At 45.7% G+C, this 18,400-nt stretch overlaps 1 protein-coding gene across 5 annotated transcripts in view; it reads right to left on the bottom strand.

Annotated features, from left to right (window-relative positions):
• The window catches only part of CSGALNACT1 (chondroitin sulfate N-acetylgalactosaminyltransferase 1), an 84,102-nt gene that overhangs the window by 34,456 nt on the left and 31,246 nt on the right, over positions 1–18,400 (bottom strand). For 4 of the 5 annotated variants that reach the window (XM_067556952.1, XM_067556955.1, XM_067556954.1 and 1 more), the window contains exons 1-2: positions 14,392–14,516; positions 6,374–7,281 (exon numbers count right to left, since the gene is read on the bottom strand). In XM_067556952.1, coding sequence (XP_067413053.1) covers positions 6,374–7,007 — 634 coding nt within the window. In that variant the 5' untranslated portion in view covers positions 7,008–7,281; positions 14,392–14,516. Of the gene's footprint in view, positions 1–6,373; positions 7,282–14,391; positions 14,517–18,400 lie in introns of those variants that run through there. The other variant, XM_067556953.1, reaches the window with a different exon arrangement.

Raw genomic sequence — 18,400 nt, 5'->3', positions numbered from 1 at the left:
AGCTCCAGAGAGATGAGATGTCAGGGACTTTCCAAGTAGTTCTGCATACAAACATGCTCCTCAATCAGCCCAGAGGGCTCTATTTGTGCTGCCAAGCCAGGCCAGAACTGACCTGGAGCAGTGATTTGGTGCTGTAGATGCAGCTAAGCATGCTGCTGTCTTGCTAGGCACTTATGGGAGAAGAGGAAGTTTTTCACCTCTCGGCTCCTGGCACTGATAAATGGTCTGCCCCATAGGCTCATTCATGGCTTAGAGGACAATGAATGGTGCTACCAGTACAGGTGCTCCCCTGTTACTTGCCATGGGTTCGAGTCTGCTCTGCCCTTCTGCAGTGGAGAAGAGGGAGCCTCCCTGATCTTGCACAGCCTGCATAGGAGCCAAGCAAAACCTCAGCAACCAAATATGACACTGCCCACAGGGGGAAATCCCCCTGCAAGCAGGGAGCCAACACAAGGCCTAGGCCTGCCTGAGTTTCACTTACACTCCAGAAGTGTCCTTGACCCACTGAGGTGACTTCAGGGAGCCAGTGGCCGCTACCATCTCTTTGTCCTGTGTTTCTATAGCGCATAGCACGATGGGGTCATGCCCCAGGCCTAGAACTGCTGGGTGTTCTGGTAACACAAATAAATAATAAATCATTAATAATCATCTCCCCCACCCCAACACAGGGCAGCTCCCCTGCAGCTGTCACACGCTCTGGAATTCGGGGTGTGACATGGCCATAAACTGACCCTCAGCTGGCACACATGGGTCTGGCTCCCAAGACGGAGTGGAGCTGCACCTGTTCACACCAGTGGAGACTCTGGCCCAGTACCTGGATTATCTCTAATGGCCAGTCTGAATTTTTATTCCGATAGTGCTTTTTGGCAAAACATTTTCATGATGGTTTGTTCTAGTCTATCCCGAGATTTATGTTGTGGGCTCTTTTCTGTTCAAAGGCTCTTGGTTTCTCTTTGTCTACATGTTATCTCATGTGCAACGCAAGAACCATATTACTGATAGTTCATACATAGTTCATATTGATTGTTCATACAGCACCTAGCACAGTGGAATCCTGGTCCATAGCTGGAGCTCCTAGGCATTATGCCTATACAAAGAATAAATCATCATAATATATTTTTATATCATAAAAATAATAGGCTAGGGATCTGGAGGGTACAGGGTGAGAAACAAGTAACCCAAGGTACGTCTACACGTATAGCGGCATGTAGAGTACAGACACTGCACTCCCAGCTAGCCTGGGTATAAATAGCAGTGTAGACAGGGATTTATGGCTTAGGCAACTAGAGTAGAGCAGAGTGACCTACATGTTTGAACTCCAGGGGATATAGCCTACACAGTACTCTACATGCCCAAGCAGTGCCTCCCACATCTACACTGTTGCTTTTAGCAGGGTAGCATCTCGCTGCCTACCCACTCCTGGAGTCTTTCCCCATTCCAGTGGAAGACACTGGCAATGGGAAAAGGCTCTGGCTGGGGGGGTGGGGAGCGCAGCAGTGGTGAAAGGCTCCAGCAGTGGGGAGGCAGCAGGGAAAGGTTCTTGCAGTGGGGAAAGGTTCCCTGCTACCGGAGGCTTTCACTGTGACATGTAGCTACACACCGCAGTGATAAGTATGGGCTCAGCCTTCTTTTACTGCGGCATGTAATGCCTGTAATGCTACATCCCATCGTAAGTGTAGACACAGCCTTAGTGATAAGTTCTGCCCCAGAAGTTCGTGCAGCCCCTCAATGCCCTTTACAATGGGCTGGGCCAAAATGCCACCAGTGAGGCCTAAGAGAGCTCTTGCTCTGGTCAGGTGCCATTGCCTCCCTTTCCACTCTTTATATCATCACCACCAGTGACACAATGGAAGGAAAGTAGCGACTGACCAATGACTAAAGCACAGATGCTTTGTCTCCACCATCCCAAAGAATGTGTTAGCCCTGCCTTTGTAAATTGATATCAGATGAAGAAAGCATCCCTTAATATCCAAAGGCTACAGGGTTCATAAGATATTCAGCAGAGAAGCAGGGACCCCACAAAGCTGCTCCTGAATTTGCATTACTGTCCTGTAAGATGCAGTGAATAAGAGTGGTCATTTTGGAAAAGGCAGGCATAGAGCACTCTCTCCAAACGTCAGCTGCAGCAGAAACACCAGAAAAGCAAGGAGACAAATTTCCTCCTTTATCTTAAATTCAGGTGGATTAATTAGTCTTGCAGCTTAAATCTCCTTTACAGATGCTGGCATCAAACAGAAAAAGCAGAATGCAGACGCATGAATAAAGTGAATCCAGGGCTATTGTATTACCAGTGTTGATGCTGCTTTCTAGCACTGCCGACTCTTTTTTTTTTTTCTACTGTATATCATGGTCAACATAACACACAGTGACACGCAGCTGGCTGCAGCACACCCTAGAACATGGCTCTAGATCTTTACAGGTGAGACTCCCTGTACTGAGATATGCTGTGCTATTGCTATAGACTTTCCAATTGGGTGAGTGCACCACGGAACGGGGGCTGCTCTGCACGCCCCTCTGACACATTCACGCATGCTCCAGCAAAGTTCATCAGTAGGGGACAAGAGTCTGCTGTCACTTACATCAGTGTAAAGCTGGAGTAACTCCACTGACTGCAATGGGGTGACTCCAAGTTTGGGACAGTGTATAAGAGACTAGGATTTGGCACGAAGGAAAGGAGAGCATGAGTAAGAACCGGGTTCTGGTTTTCAGTGTAGATGGGACCTACCCAGGCCCCCACTTCAGCCTGATTCTCAAAACTGACTAGATGCCATCTGCATCGGAGAACAGAATAATGCTTTTGCAGGGTAACCTGACCAGTTACAAGCAGCTCCCCCCACATGGCTGCGTCTGTAGTGTAGAGAGGCCTAAAATGCCATCCTAAAATACAGAAAGAGATGCAATCAAAAAAGAAAATTGATAGTGTATCCAAGTAGAGTTACTCCAGATGATGGAAAGTGTTCAACTGTGCACAGACAGAAAGGAGTCTGACAAAGAACCCAAATACATGCAAGGACATCTGTGTGTTTACATGTGCTGTGTGTTGCTGTCTGCAGGCACTCACTACAGCAAAAACTGGTTGGATCTCTATATACTGTCAAAATACACCTATAGAGCCCAGTAATTTCTAGTAATGACCAGGTCTAGTCATGCTAGTTGGATCCCACTCTCCATAAGCAGTATCTATCCTTGAGATTAAACCACAGCTGCAAAAGTCACACCCTATTTTTAAATGACCCAAGAGAGCAAACCTAATGGCTGGGGAATGGACTTGGCACATTAGCCACAGATCTTTTATTTGCCTTCAGGGCCCTTCTATAAATTCATGAATGGTGTGGGAAAATGAACAGAGAAGTGTTATTTATCCTTTCCCACAATACAAAAAATAGGGGTCACCCAATGAAATTAAAAGGCAGTAGGTTTAATACAAACAAGAGGAAGTACTTTTCCACACAAGGTACAGTTAACCTGTTGAACTCATTGCCAGAGGATATTGTGAAGGCCAAAAGCATAACTGGGTTCAAAAAAGAACTAGTTATATTCATAGAAGATAGGTCCATCAATGGATATTAACCAAGATGGAATGGGACACAATCCCATGCTTGGTGCAACCCTAAATCTCTGACAGCCAGAACACAGAAGACGGGGTGGATCACTCCAACTCTGCTCTCCTTCTCCTGCCTGGGGGGTCAGCGCTGTGGTGGCTGTGCTGCATGTGAACAGCACAGTGAGAAGAGCTGGGACTCCTTGGCACACTCACTCCACAGCACACAGAGCACAGCGAGGTGACAGTGGCCAGTGGGAGCAGGCCACGTAGCCACTGCCCCACAGGCAGAAGGATGAGAGCCCGCCCGACCTGAACGAGTCTGGTTGTTTCCCCAGCCAACCTGAGTGTGACACCGAGGATCCTGGGCAAAGGGTCCCTTGTTTTTTGCAAAACAACTCTCTCGTCAGACCTGACAAACTCGCTACACCTTGCATGACATTTACCCATAAAGAGTAATATGTAAGGTATCTACAGAAAGTTTGTGACTTATCAAAATCATAATCATTATGAGATGTATGAAATTAAGGAACAATATAACTATATGGAAAGTATGCTTTATGGACTTGGAGTGGAAGTTAGTTACAAAGGGATAATATGTCTCAGTGATGGCCCATTCGAGCAGGAGGGGGCTGTCACCCCTCCCTGTTTACACGGTGATGCAATGCAAGGCTCAGTTGTCTAGCCTTGCTCCATTTTAAGACTGTCAATGAAAAAATAGCAGAGACAGCTGCAAACAATCAAAACTCTTGGAGGTTAAAAAGGAACATAACACACAGGGGTTGGCCCTGTCTGTGAATAAAGACAAAAGACTGCTTCAGTATAACACAGAGGGCTGAAGGCACTCTATCCTTTCACTGAGGAGACAGTTTGAGGAGCGGGGGTGTTCTCATGAAAAATTGGATCCTGGTTCTTGTGAAACCAGCGAGCTCTGCCACAGATGAACTTTGGGGAGAACCTACTTTATTCAACAGAAAAGGTGAATGAGTATTAAAGAGAGTAGAACTAGCTTCACATTTTATTATTTTGTTCTGTATTGCAACTCTTAGTTTCCATCACTATCTCCCTATCCTTTCTTAAATAACCCTTTTGTTTCACCACAAGTGCTGCATGTTATACAGGACCAGGGATTTAAGGTAAAACTGGTAAACTCGGGTACACTGCTCCTTTGGGGGTACAGAACCTGGGATTTCTGTGAGCAGTCAGTGTCGGGGCTGGAGAATGCTTGAAAGGGACTTAGGGACTGGAATGCATCTATTGCTAACCTGTAAGGCAATGAATGACAGAGCAGGCACGGCCCAGAGAAGAGTGCTTGAGAACTGAATGGCGGGTGGTGACACCCAGCTAGGCACATGCAAGAGTCCCTCTCACTAGAGGCAGAGGGTATCATAGAATATTAGGGTTGGGAGGGACCTCAGGCGGTCATCTAGTCCAGCCCCCTGCTCAAAGCAGGACCAACCCCAACTAAAGCACCCCAACCAGGGCTTCATCAAGCCGCACCTTAAAAACCTCTAAGGATGGAGGTTCCACCACCTCCCTAGGTAACCCACTTCAGTGCTTCACCTCCCTCCTAGTGAAAAAACTTTTCCTAATATCACAACCTAGACCTCCCCCACTGCAACTTGAGACCATTTCTCCTAGTTCTGTCATCTGCCACCACTGAGAACAGACTAGTTCCATCCTCCCTGGAACCCCCTTTCTGGTAGTTGAAGGCTGCTATGAAATCGCCCCTCATTCTTCTCTTCTGCAGACTAAAGAAGCCCAGTTCCCACAGCCCCTCCTCATAAATCATGTGCTCCAGCCCCTTATCATTTTCATTGCCCTCTGCTGGACTCTTTCCAATTTGTCCACATCCTTTCTGTAGTGGGGGGCCCAAAAGTGGACACAATACTTCAGATGTGGTCTCACCAATGCTGAATAGAGGGAAACAATCACTTACACTCGACCGTGACTAACAGGGTGACTCTCAGTCCTGAGTTTCCTGAGAACTGTCACCCATACCTGACATTTGTAGTCAGGTTGCAAGGTTCTGGGTGGGGATTTTTGCCTTCCATTGCCGTGTGGGGTGCAGGTCACTCACCAGGACCATTAGGGTATATCTCTCTTAATTCTCTGCCATAGATGTGGCCTTGGGCACTGGTGTATCTTGGTCCCTCCTATTCTCTGCCTGTGGCACATAATAGTCTAGACTCCTGTGGGTCTCATTTTCAGTTGTTGGGTTTACTGTGCAGGTGCTGGTGGCCTGTGATGTACAGAAGGTCAGGCTAGAGAATCTGGTGGTCCCTCCTGGCCTTGAACTCTGAAACTAACCCTGTGTTGAGCCCAATGACTTTGGTTCAACTAACGTATTTTAGTCTTCATGAGACTGAATTGTTTGTGTGCCAGAGAGAGAGAACAGGAGAGACCAAAGTGCCACCAATACCTGAGGCCCCTGTACGGCATCAATCCATTACTGATTACATACAAGCCAGGAGAGTCCAGCTCACTCTCCCATGCTGCGTTGGCTCTGAAGTGCTAGCAGGAGTAAAAGCCTGTGCATGCACACAGCCCGCAGATCTGTGATTGGGGAGAAAGGTGCACTTTTTATGAAGTCACCTTTCCTAGTAGAAATGCCCTTTACATTACCCATGATCTCTAGAGGGAGCTCCTTCAGGTCAGGGGTGAGGCACTTTGGCTGGGGATAGCACTGGGAAGCAGTGTCTAAGCTGCCTGAAGTACAGGTGTTCTGTGGACAGACAGAGGATGGGCAGACACCAAGATGGTAACACCAGAGACTTTCGCCAGCATCAAACTCCTTCATTAACAAGGAGTCCTGTTCCTACAGGTACAAACCTTCTATGAAGTCAGAGGCTGCATACATGGGATGACGAGTGTTGCTGTCACTGCCGGGGCTGTTTAAAGTCTCCAGTGCCAACTCAATAGCCTCTGCCAACTCGTCCCGCTTGTCCTTCCTCACGGGTTTCTCCTCTGGGTGGCGCGTCAGCCCCATCTCCAGCTGGTACACCTTCTGCAGGGTGAAGCTCTCAAAGGGCACCGCTGCGTACTCCGTGGGTAACTTGGCACCGGCATGCACCTCAGCTTTGTCAATTTGGGCGTGCAGGAACTCCAGCAGCTCGGTGCGGGTCTTCTCTGGGCTGCTGTGCTCCAGCCCCAGGCCCAGCGAGACAGTGTAGTGGTCCTGCAGGCTCTTCAGCTGCTCGCTCCGCGCCTGCAGCTCGTCCTTCAGCTGCGCAATTTGCTTCTTGAGGCTATTGATGTAATTGCGGTGCTGCTCCTCCTGCTCCTGCAGGATGGCCTGATACCCCTCCTTTCCCGTCGGGCTGTTGGCCCTGGGGAATGCAAGCTGCTCATCGGTGCCCTTAGGTGTACAGGCCAGCATATAGAGGACAGACACAGCAGAACAGAGGACTACAAGCAGAACAACCACCCGAGGGAGCCAGGCACTCAGTCCTCGTCGAACCATCATCCCTCCAGGAGCAGGTGTGGGTACGTCAGCACCTATATCAGTGTGTGTGTGCGAACTGGGCCCCTAAACAGACGCATGTGTGTGCACAAGCAGGTCTCGCAGTTTCCTTCTAAAGTGCATGCCCAGCTCGGGCATCAGGCACAGCCTCACGCGTACTTGGCAGTGCTAAGAACCCAGCTACAAAGGAGAAGCAGTGTGCTGAGGGACACCTGCCACTCCCCACAGTCATTCCCATGGCTATCTGATCAGCTTGCGGCAGTCGGCAAAGGGTGACCTGAAAGACAAGTGACAAAGACCAGTTATGGATCCATACTCCACACAATCTGGGCAGAGGTCGAGAAGTGACGAGGGTTGTAAATGCATGCATGGGCAGTGGCGTTTCCTACTATGCGTTTTAGAGCTACCTCAGCAGCGTAGAATGTTGTGAAGTACTCTTCAGCTTTGGAGGATGCCTCATCGGGGAGGGTGCTATAACTCTGGCACCAGAAAGCACATACCCATGTGGTATCTTGGGATTTCCCCTCCCCCCACCTCCTCTGCAGCATGGGGCACGGATGGCCTGCTAGGATTATCTGGGTAGGTCTAATGAGTTCCCTGCTGTACAGGGGCCTTGGGTACTGGTGGCACCTTGGTCTCTCCTGTTCTCAGTCTGTGACACACAAACAATTCAGTCTCCTGAAGACTAAAATGCTTTAGTTTAACCGAAGTCATGGGGCTCAACACAGGGTTAGCAGGGTGAAATGTAATGGGCTGTGATGTGCAGGAGGTCGGAGTAGATGAGCTAATAAGATCACTCTGGCTTTAATCTCTATGAAACTTTAGGCATGTGAGTAGTCCCAGTTAAAGCACACTAGGGAATTTTTCCTGCACGCTTCCAGGGTCTGCACAGGCCAGTTAGTGTGCAAAGCGTTGGTCCTCTTTAAAAATCACACCCCGTAGTGCACACTGCTGTGCCATGTAGACAAGCCCATTGACTATGGACAACAGGTCTGGGCTTAAAAGTCTACTAAACCTTATAAACACTTGAGGAAGTCTGCAGTAGCCATCCCATGGCCAGATTTTCAAAAGAACACAAACTCAGATTTTCAAGTCCTCAGCACCCACAATCGGCACGCTTAGCTCCCATACAGGTTCCTAATTAACATTTTCAAAGGGACTCAGCCCTGCAGTCCCTACTGTGATACTTATGGACAGATTTTATCTGCAGGTTACATAAACATTTTCAGCAGCATAGCTTGCAGCCCCAGTTTCACTTTTGGCATTCTGTAATGTCTAAAGAAAACTGTCTAGGTAAATAACGGAAGAATCTTTTGATTATTTTTTGTTCTTTTAGAACATAATCCTAGGAAATGCCATACAAAAAACTATGTTAAGAGAAGATTATTGATGGGACCTTCAAAATCACTCAATGTTGGCCCAACTCTTCTCCTACTGAAGTATTTCACCATTGTCTTCCCTGGGAGCAGAGCTATTGAAAATTCCACTCTAAATTTGCATTGTTAAGCTCTTAGAAGTTATTAAATCAAAGTTAGCCTGAACGCTACCCCTTGTATGTCTGCCTTGTGACATGGTCTTCAGTTACATGCAGCTGCTTCAGTATAGCAGCTACAAATATCCCCACAATGACAGGCCCTTAGAAAAATACATTTAATCAATGAAAATCATAGAACTTCTGGGGCCATTGCTAGGTCTTGACCCAAAGCCCATTGTAAATAATGGGGTTCTTTCTATCGACTTCAACAGGCTTGGTATCAGGCTACTACATGCGATGGAGGGGGGCGGGACAAGGAAGAAGGAACAGTCTTTAAGGGACAATGAGTAAAAAGCTGTGAACGCAAGTTTCAAATCTCACAGAGTTGAAGACTGAAGGGACTATCAGATCATTTAGTCTGACTTCTTGCATATCACAGTTGATTTACTTTTCATCCTGATATCCCTATGTATTAAGCTTTAGTTAGACCAAAACATTTCAGTCCTCAGGAAACTAAACTGTTTGCTACAGACAGAGAATAGGAGGGATCAAGGTGCCCATGGGGACATTGGGAATGGATCAAGTGTGATATGCCCGGAAGATGCCAGCAGAGAAAGGTGGGGGGAAAAAAACTCCAAAAGGCTCCTGCCAATCAAATTACCTAGCTACAGTCAACCAAAAGAGCTAGTTACACACATTCTTCTCTTAAATAATGGGAGGAAGAAGCTTGTAGGTTCAAGATGAATTTCAGCAGGCTGAGTTTGTGAATAGTTTGCTCAAGCCATCTCCCACATTATCATTCCTGGATAGAAAGCAAATGAGAAGGTTGCAAAATTGTCTTGCAAGCACAGCCACAAAGCAAATACACAAAAGCTTTGTGTGGTCTGAACCTTGGTTTTCCATCTCTCTATTGTTCCTGGTGCCTTATGCAGCAGCAATTCTCCAGTGAAATGACTGGCCCTTTAGTTTTTATCTGTATTGTACAGCTGTGTGTATCACTTAGGCATGCAGGTTTGTTTTGGGGGAAAGGGTTGGGGAAAGTTATAAAAATACTGCTCTATTTTTTCAGTTACACTCAACTGCTGATAAAATATTCATAAGATTTCCCACAAAATGCCAGTGATTTCAATGGAGAATGGTTGCAAATGATGAAAATATTCAGAGCAGCAGGAAGAGAGTGCAGAAAGGAGCTTGTGGATCAAACTGTCCTTTGCCTTTTCTCAATAGCATCTGACTCAGCTCCAGCTAATCCTTACTTGGCCATAATCATCTCTTCTTTAAGTAACTTCCCATCACCCACACTGGAAAGGCACATATTGTATTAGGTGCTGTCAACATGGTAACACCTCCTCATTCCTTTCACATTTGTCAACTGCCTGCCTCTTCAATCTGCCTTTTGTTCTGCAAAAGACTGTAGCACAGCTGCTTCTTACAGATGCGCTGTGAAAACAGGTCTCCTGAAATGCAAGGGAGCTATTCAAGGCCCGGAAATTCATTTGGGCATTTTTAACTCTACGACATATGTGGCCAAAGGATTGCAAGAAGGGAGTGGGCAGTGAGGTGAGGGCAGGAAGTGGTAGGATGTAGTACATAAAACACTACTGTGCATGTATGTTTCACTTCGCACAATCAGTCCATTGACTGCACTGGCCTAAACTGAAACGTCAGTGAAAGGATTAGTTGTGCTAACAGAGCATGAACTGAAATTACATCTCCATGGCTTAGATAAACACACCATTTTAGTTCTGAAAGAGGCATCAGACTAGGGCTTTGGTGAAAGAGCTCTTCCAATGTTGACCCTGAAATATGTATCTATAGCTATGCTTGCTCAAACCTATAGCTCTTTGTCTAGGGGTCCCCTCCTCCTCCATCTCCTTTTTTGGATTTTAATCTCATTTGTCAGACATTAATCTTTAAATGCACTTCAAGGACATTACATGGTCTGAACCACTTTGTTCGCTGAACCAGCACTCCAATAGCAGGAAAGAAAAGGATTCTGTGGGAACTCCGTCATGGTATCACACTGACCTGCGCTGTCGGGGAGAGTTGGGGGGTTAAGGGAGGAGTTGGGAGTCAGGACTGTCCTCAACTGCCTAGAATCTGTCAGATCTGCTCATTTAAATATATCAGCTCCCTTGATTAGCTCAACTTCTTGAGCAGCCCCATGAGATCAGTTCAGGGCTACATGCCACAAACTCTATTTCTGCTGCCTTGCTTGTATAGCTGGCAGCAGGAAATGAAATGAGTGTCCATCCACTTTTCAGGGTACCATTTTCTGGGCAGCAGCCCTCAAGCTTAGAGCAGGAGCTGTGGATCTACAACTGCTTGTGGGGCGGATCTCCAGGGGGACAAGCCTGATAGCAGATTACAGAACGTGCAGAGTCTCTAGCTCGGTGATCCTGACAGCAGGCATCAAAGCCCCCAGGAATCTACTGGGGAACACACAGTGACCCTCTCTCACTAATGGGAGATGCAATGTCTCCAATGTATGCAGTGACAACACACACATCTGGACAAGAGGAACACACAGGGTAGCCGGTCCTCCCCAGGGTGGAGATCCCCAGCGTTATTCTAGATAGCCCTGAGAAACTTTTGGGAAACTGGCAGACTACTACATCTCTGCTACCATTTGGAATTATGGACTATGACTCACCTGTATACATATATTTTACCTGCTTTAACCTCTCTGACTCTCCTAACCTTTTCTTAGCTAATAAACCTTTAGTTACTTTACTATATTGGCTGCCAATGTTGTCTTTGGTGTAAGATCAATTGATCTGTGGTAAGTGACTGGTCTCTTGCGACTGGGAGCAACTGACTGGTGTGATTTTCAGTGTAAGCAACCGTTTTTCACATTATCCAGCTTGCCTGAGTGGCACAATAGACCAGAGATACTAAGGGGACTGTCTATGACTCCGTGCTAAGACTGTTAGAGTGATGCAGGAGTTCACATTTGTTACTGGCTTGGTGATATCTAATAATAGAATACACCAACAGTTTGGGATGTCTGTCCTGTTTCCTGACAGTCTGCACGGAGGTCAGCACTCACAATGGTGAGCCACTCCAAACAGCATGACAGTAGCATTAGTCTATCTGCAGCAAGAAGCATGAATGAAACCCCACGGATCACGACTAGTCAATGAAAGTGTTGATGCTTATAATTTAATTTAAAAACCCTACATCTGCACAACCGTTTTCCCTGTTACTCTGCATTGTTAGCCTACACTGGGAAGAGGCTGTTCAAGCACAGTTTATCGGGTGTTTTTCCACATACTTTGATGGACTTTGAGTGCCATACAGAGAGCAGTGCACAGCACTACTGTCAGCATAGGGCCAGATGCTGCCACCCTTCCTCACGTGTGCAAGGCCTTATGTGATGATTAACCTCACTAGAACCATTTGGACTGTTAGTAGCATAAGGCACTACTCAGAGGCGGAATCTGGGCCACATTTTATTTGCATGGAATTATGGGTAACACACATCCCCCTGCTGCTTCTTCCCAGCATTTGGAGTTTTGGAAATGTTTCAAATGACAAGGGGTGGGTCTCTGGAGGTTACACATGATGTGGCAAGCCAGGCACTTCAGATATGCCATTTGGCTCCCAATACCAACCACGGAATCACAGAGAGAACAACAAACTGTAAGCTACATGCGATGCCCTCTGCTATAGGGGAGGGTGGGCAGCCAAGTTTGGAAGAAGAGCCCTTCGGTCCATGGGAGAGAGGGCAATGCGGCACAGTCCTGCTGTCCCCAACCAGTGCAGGGACCTTCTGCATGGGGTGGGGCTCTGTGGCTCGGAAGGGTGTTCTAGGGATGGAAATGGGAGGGCAGCCTGGCTTCCTTCCCTCTGCAGAAACCCGGATTCCCAGTGGAGATCTGAGCAGGACTTACAGCCAGAGAGGATAGCTGGGTCTCAGGAGCATGGAACAGAGACAATTACAGCAGAGCTCCAAAGAGGGGAAAGGGGCCACACAGAGCAGATGGCTATCCCTGGGAACAGGCTGGGCTGGGGGTGTGCCATTCTGCATGGTTTTCCCAGCAGATATATTGGCTGGACTAGCCACAACCTCTCCCGCCCTCTCCACAATGGCCCAAACTCCTTTCCCAGGAAAGGAATAAATGCCTCTAATTCCACACATTTGGGGTACATGTCATACCCTCCAGTGAGCAGGATCTCCTCAGTTTGCACTGTGAGCTCTTTGGGGCAGAGATCTCCTTCTCATTACAAGTGTGCAGCCCCTAGCACCAAGGGACCCTGATCAGGCTCTCCAGGCACTACTGCAGCATACATAATACTAATTTGCAGCATGATCTAGTGTTATCACTGCAAAGCTTTTGAGTCAGCCCAGAGGAAAATACTGCCGGTGAAACTCTAGCTGTTCCACTGAAGACCCAGTGACATACGGAACACTATCTGCAGAGCAGAGTAGACTCCCAGCAACCGGGACACAGAGAACGCTAAATATTTTAACAGGTTCAGCAGTGTAATTCCTACAGTGGCTGTTGCTCATGTCACAGCTCTTAGGCCCAGGCAGCTCCACCATCGCCCCAAGTGACTGCTGCTAGTCTCTCACTTTATTCCCCTAAAGCTTCTGAAATCCTTTTAAAATGGGCACAAGATAAGAGAAGCTGTGATTATTCTGGGTGGGGGCATTTGGGAGGCCTCTACCATGAACAGCACGCATCATTATCTATGAGTAAAAGACCACAAAGGAAGTGATAATGTCCCCCACTCCCAGCTCATTTCACTCAGCCAAACCTCTCCAGGCGCTAGGACTGTCCTATACCTTTAAGCACTTGGCATTTTGCTTGAACTTTTAAATACTTTAACAAAGTGCAACAGTTCAATGCCCAGTGCTCACATGTAAAATGCAGCCACTGGAGCTACATGTGGAGTGAGGTGCTTCCCACTATGAGTAAGGGGTCAGGCCCTCTGGGAGCAAAGAACATAAAAATACCTTCACCGGGTGAGAAAACCTCCTGAAAAATCACTTCTCCTAACTAGCTGACCAAGGATTTTCCCTCACGTCACGTCTCTGCCAAGTGAGTCCTGTCTTTCTTGTCTGCCTTGTCTAAATTGTATGTGCAGAGGTGAGGGTCGGAATTTGAACAGAAGGCAGGGGAAAGAAGAAATCCCTTTGACAAATTTACTCTACCCTCATGCTCTTCCTTCAGATCCTTCCTTACAAAGGGACTCCTTGTATATCGATCCCCTTATTTATAATATCTATGCAACTTCTCCTTCTTGAACTGTTTTCCCATGAATTCTATTAGTCTGAGTTACAACGCAAGCACTTTGGCACAGGGACAGATCCTCAGCTACTGTAAATCAGCATGGCTTCATTGACATCTGCCAGCTACAGCTTCATCTCGGCTGAGGACCCGTGGCCCTTTCTCCTTGTGCACAATCTATAGAAGTTCCATGTGTATTTATGAAACTGCACAGATAATATCATTAGTTTGCATAACATGAACACACAGCATATAACACTTGCCATCAAAATGTAAAATGAAAGTGCATCCACACCGTTTTAAAAGTGTTCTCTCAGTTGTTCCAGCTTTTTTGTTTTTTGTTTTGACTCAAGGCAATAATTAAAAAAATTAAGAAGTTTCTTTTCTATCACATATTTTTTTTCTGAGAAGTTTGCCCCTGGAAGCAAACTGCTCTATTCACAAAGCAGTAGGATGTTAGATGAGGGTACAAAGTTACTAAAATAAATTATGCACTAGAATACTGATCTCTTATTAACGTGCAGCACTGATCACCTGGACACGTCAAACTCTACCACACTTGGTTTGGAATCAACAGAGCACTGATATGCAGATGAAGGCTTGTTATGAAAATTAATTGTCCAGAACTGAAGTATAAAATAGCACATAGCATACCTCTGGAGAAAAGAGAAAAACTTACTGTATAGAGTCTTCTTAATCTTTAGAGCCAGAGTTCTTCACCAAAAGCAAATTATGCTCTCCCCTTCGTAACCCCAAGGAGAAAGAGAAGTCGCTGCTTGTGCGTGTATGTTAAAATGCTCTGTAGTTGACTCCTCCCACAGAGAGACAATTACATTGTTTTCTTCCTGTAAGTAACAGTTACAGTCGGGTCTTTTCCTCCCAAATAAAGATATAGTGTGGTTTTAAAAACAATCAAAAAATCCACACAAGTGTGTCCCTGACCATGAAATATATTACTGTGGGGTTTTGTCCAGTCAGGAAATTGGAAGTAAAGACAGTGGTTTTAAATTCAACATACTGCAATAAGTTTCTAATTCTGCGAGGCACAAAGTCAGCATAGAAGAGGCTGCTTTTCCTTCCATCAATACTCTTTATATCCTTGTGCTACTAATTTAATTGGTTTCCCATTAGTGAGATAGGACTGTAACTTTATCTCCACTGCATTGTCTGCTACAGATTTCAGAAAAGATGATAGTTCTGGGCCATGAGTGTATTCTGCTCAGACTAGATTCAGCCTAAATGTTTTTTGAAGCAGTTCTCTAACACAGGCAGCAAAGGGGCAACTGGAAAATGTGCTACCATCCTGGGTGTCCTTCAGCAAACAAGCAGTTTTTAATATCAAAAACATTTTTCACAAGAAAAGCAAACTCTTCCCAGGGGGGAAAAAGCTTTGTATTCTTTCTATTACAGAATCTCAATGAAATATCAGTCCCTCCTTGTGCTAGGCAATGTACAGGTAGTTAACAAAGAGGACAGTCTCTGCCCCAATGATCTTACAGTCTAGGTAGATTATTGATTGCAGCAATTTACTCAGTTTGGATAAAATAACATTATTAGAATGTTATCTCACTAATGGGAAACCAATTAAATTAGTAGCACAAGGGTATAACAAGTCTGAAAGTCAAGACATTCAAAATTAAGGTTAAGAAAAACAAACGCTTAGGGGGAGATGATTTAACTCTTAACCATATCCCTCCAAAACTGAAGGTTTTTCCATTTAGATGCTGTGTGTGGTCCCCCCGCAAAAATTTTCAACATGCCTGTTACTTTACAACATGAACTATTATTTTATCGTAATGACACTCTCCAAATGACCCCCTCCACCCCAGAACACTGCCATTTGTAAAGGACTCAGCTGTTTTTCGCAGTTCAAAGCACAGACAATTGGGTGCATCCATACTCATCAGACTGAACTGTGATCAAGGCACCTGGATTTTCCCCAGGCATCCACATGATCACTCTACTAAACTCACTGAGCCTCAATGCCCACTGGGTCTGTCCCCACAAGTCTCAGCACAGCTCCTTGGGTCGCTGCATTTTGGAAAATTTTCAAAAGGCATTGTGAGATTCTTTTAAGAAAATTGTGGGAGAAAGGTGCCAAACTCCCACCATCCCTTCGGAAACTCCCATAATTTCCCCAGGGTGTTTCTTAGGAATCATCTGGCACTTGCACCACTTCCAAGCTGTATTTGCACCATGGACAGACTACGAAGAACACTGCTCACACTGGAAAAACTAAGCATCCCCCAGCTTCCTACCACCTGGTAAGCCATGGGCAGCTGAAAACCATAGAATCCCAACACAGCCCACTCTATGAAATGCGCTGTCCCCTTCATGAGGAGGCTGAGCCCCATATAGAAGCTGATAAGCCTCCTTCAGCAGTGGTTAATACAGAGGACTGTTTTAGTTCAGGCAGTAAAGACTCATGCCTTAAGATCCAAAGGTCTCTAGTTCAATACTCACAGCCAACCAGTGTAGCATTATATTGTTACATCACACTTGTCACTGTTTTTTTCAAGAAGTTTCAGCCACTTTCTTCATTCTGTTTCCACTATGCAATGTGTGAGAGCACATCTACCAAACTCCAAGGAAAAGATGTGTACAACATATAAAAAGTGTGGTGGTTGACTCTGAGATGCCTCTCAAGCTGTAGCCCTTAGCAAATCTAGGAAGGAACAATGATGGTGCCTCTCTATAAATAGCCTGTATAGGATTAACAGCCTGTCAGCCAAAACTCTAAGAAATAGGTTGTTCCTAAACTGTTGTGAACCATTATTTATCATCTTAACTTTTCACAATCTAGGTTTTGACTGACCTGGAATTTAGCCCAATAACTTGGCTGAAGTTTTTCCAAAAGTAAATTAATAAACCTCTGGCAGATGTGAAATTTAAACTATTTGGCTGATCATTTGCAGTTTGATATGGCTGACTGATATCAGTCTTGTTGGAAAACTGCAGAGCCAACCTGTTTGTTAGATATCACATGGGGTGTCAATGCAACAGTGACATCTCAAACCCATGTGTGTGCCAAGGAGAAGAGCTTAACTCTCAGTGCAACGTAGCCCCTATCCCATAAAAGGAAGAGCACATGCAATATTCCTGTAAAACATCAACCGTATCAATGAGCTTACTGAGAACTCTGAGGGTTAGAGATGGGTATTCATCATTTTTGCTCTGTTAAAAGAGAATACGTTGTTATCTAGTTCCTTTTGGGACACAAGTCAGGGACCACCCATCTACAAAGGGGTTGAAGTCAAGCTAAAATTGGATTTAAACACACAGTTCCGACTACACCGGTTTTTAACATGACTTGGATGGTCACTGTGGCTGGGGCTGCGCTAAGATGCCTTAAAAACAAGACAAAATTATTTTACCTCTGTGGGTTAAGGCAAGGAATCATCCTGGGTTGGGTTTGGGGTATCTTTTTTGTTTGGTCTCTGATGGGGTGGTTGCCCTTTCCTTTGAGAACGGCACAGCCACTGCTTGGTTTTTCCACCCAACTATCAATCACAAATGCTCTTTGATTCTGTTCTACTCTATTTTTCTCTATAGTGTGATTCCACATAGGGAAAAAGTGGCTGTACTCCATCAAGGAAAGAAATTTGTGGCCTCTAAGAGCGAGGCATGATGGTATTTAGAGTATAATGACTAATCTTACCAGAAATAGCTCCCCCTGGTAGAAGTAGGTTATGTAGAAAATGAAGGACAAAGTCCATCTGGGGAAGCAGGTTTGTTGTTCATGGCTTCTATCCAAATTTTGTCTTTGTAGTGGGTGTTTTTGTAACTACTAATAAATTAGAATTGTTTTTAACATTGCATATACTGAGTCAGTACATTTTATGCCAGCAGCACTAGGGATTCTGCCAACTCTACATCATAAGGTACCAGAAGCTAAGTGATCGAGGGTCTGTGCCAGAACATGGATGAAATATAGATCCTGGGCATACATATAAGGCCAGGGTTTAGGCCTTGATTCAGCAAGACACTCAAGCACGCACATAACTTTAAGCATGTGAGCATTCCCATTGACTTCAGTGCACTTTGGAATGGAAGATAAACTACAGAAGAAAGATGTTATTATAGATGTAAACCTTTCTGCATACTTGGAAGGCATGCATACAAGGCACGTACAGTACATGGAAAATGAATAGATCTTGTATGTCATAAGCTGTGCCCAGAAGCAGGAAAACCTAACTATCCCTAGAGTGGAATGCTGTGTACACTTTCAGAGTGGGTTGAGAGAAGTGACAGATAGCACTCAATTATATGCCACCATATCAACATTTCGCTGGAACTGAAGACAGGGAATTAAAGTAACTATCTTGAAAAAAGGTTTTACATTATTATTCTATATTACTTAGATACTCATTACAAATCCTTTTTATAAACAGTCCTTAAAGAACAATAAGAGGAGTTCGGATAGCGACACAGGGCTGGGTTCTCCAGGATGCTTCAACTAGCCAAAGATTCCCCCTGTAGAATTCCTGCTGGGTAGTGGGAATCTCTGCGAGTGCAAAGTCACTAGAGACAGTGTAGCCGTCTCCTACACCAGGTGCCAGCCCGCATTACTGACACCATAAGCAGGACAGGGAAGGTGTCGGGGATGGGTAAGGGCATGGTAGACCTGTGCGCCATTAAGTCTGATCCCTGCTGCTCCAGTTTCCAGTGGGGCGGAACAGCCGGGGATT

The sequence above is a fragment of the Emydura macquarii genome, unplaced genomic scaffold (genome assembly GCF_026122565.2).
Source record: "Emydura macquarii macquarii isolate MOO-44397 ecotype Brisbane River unplaced genomic scaffold, CSIRO-AGI_Emac_v2 contig_1790, whole genome shotgun sequence".
Taxonomy (NCBI): domain Eukaryota; kingdom Metazoa; phylum Chordata; order Testudines; family Chelidae; genus Emydura; species Emydura macquarii.
The sequence above is the reverse complement of the archived record's forward strand: the minus strand, read 5'-3'. Positions and strand labels throughout refer to the sequence as shown.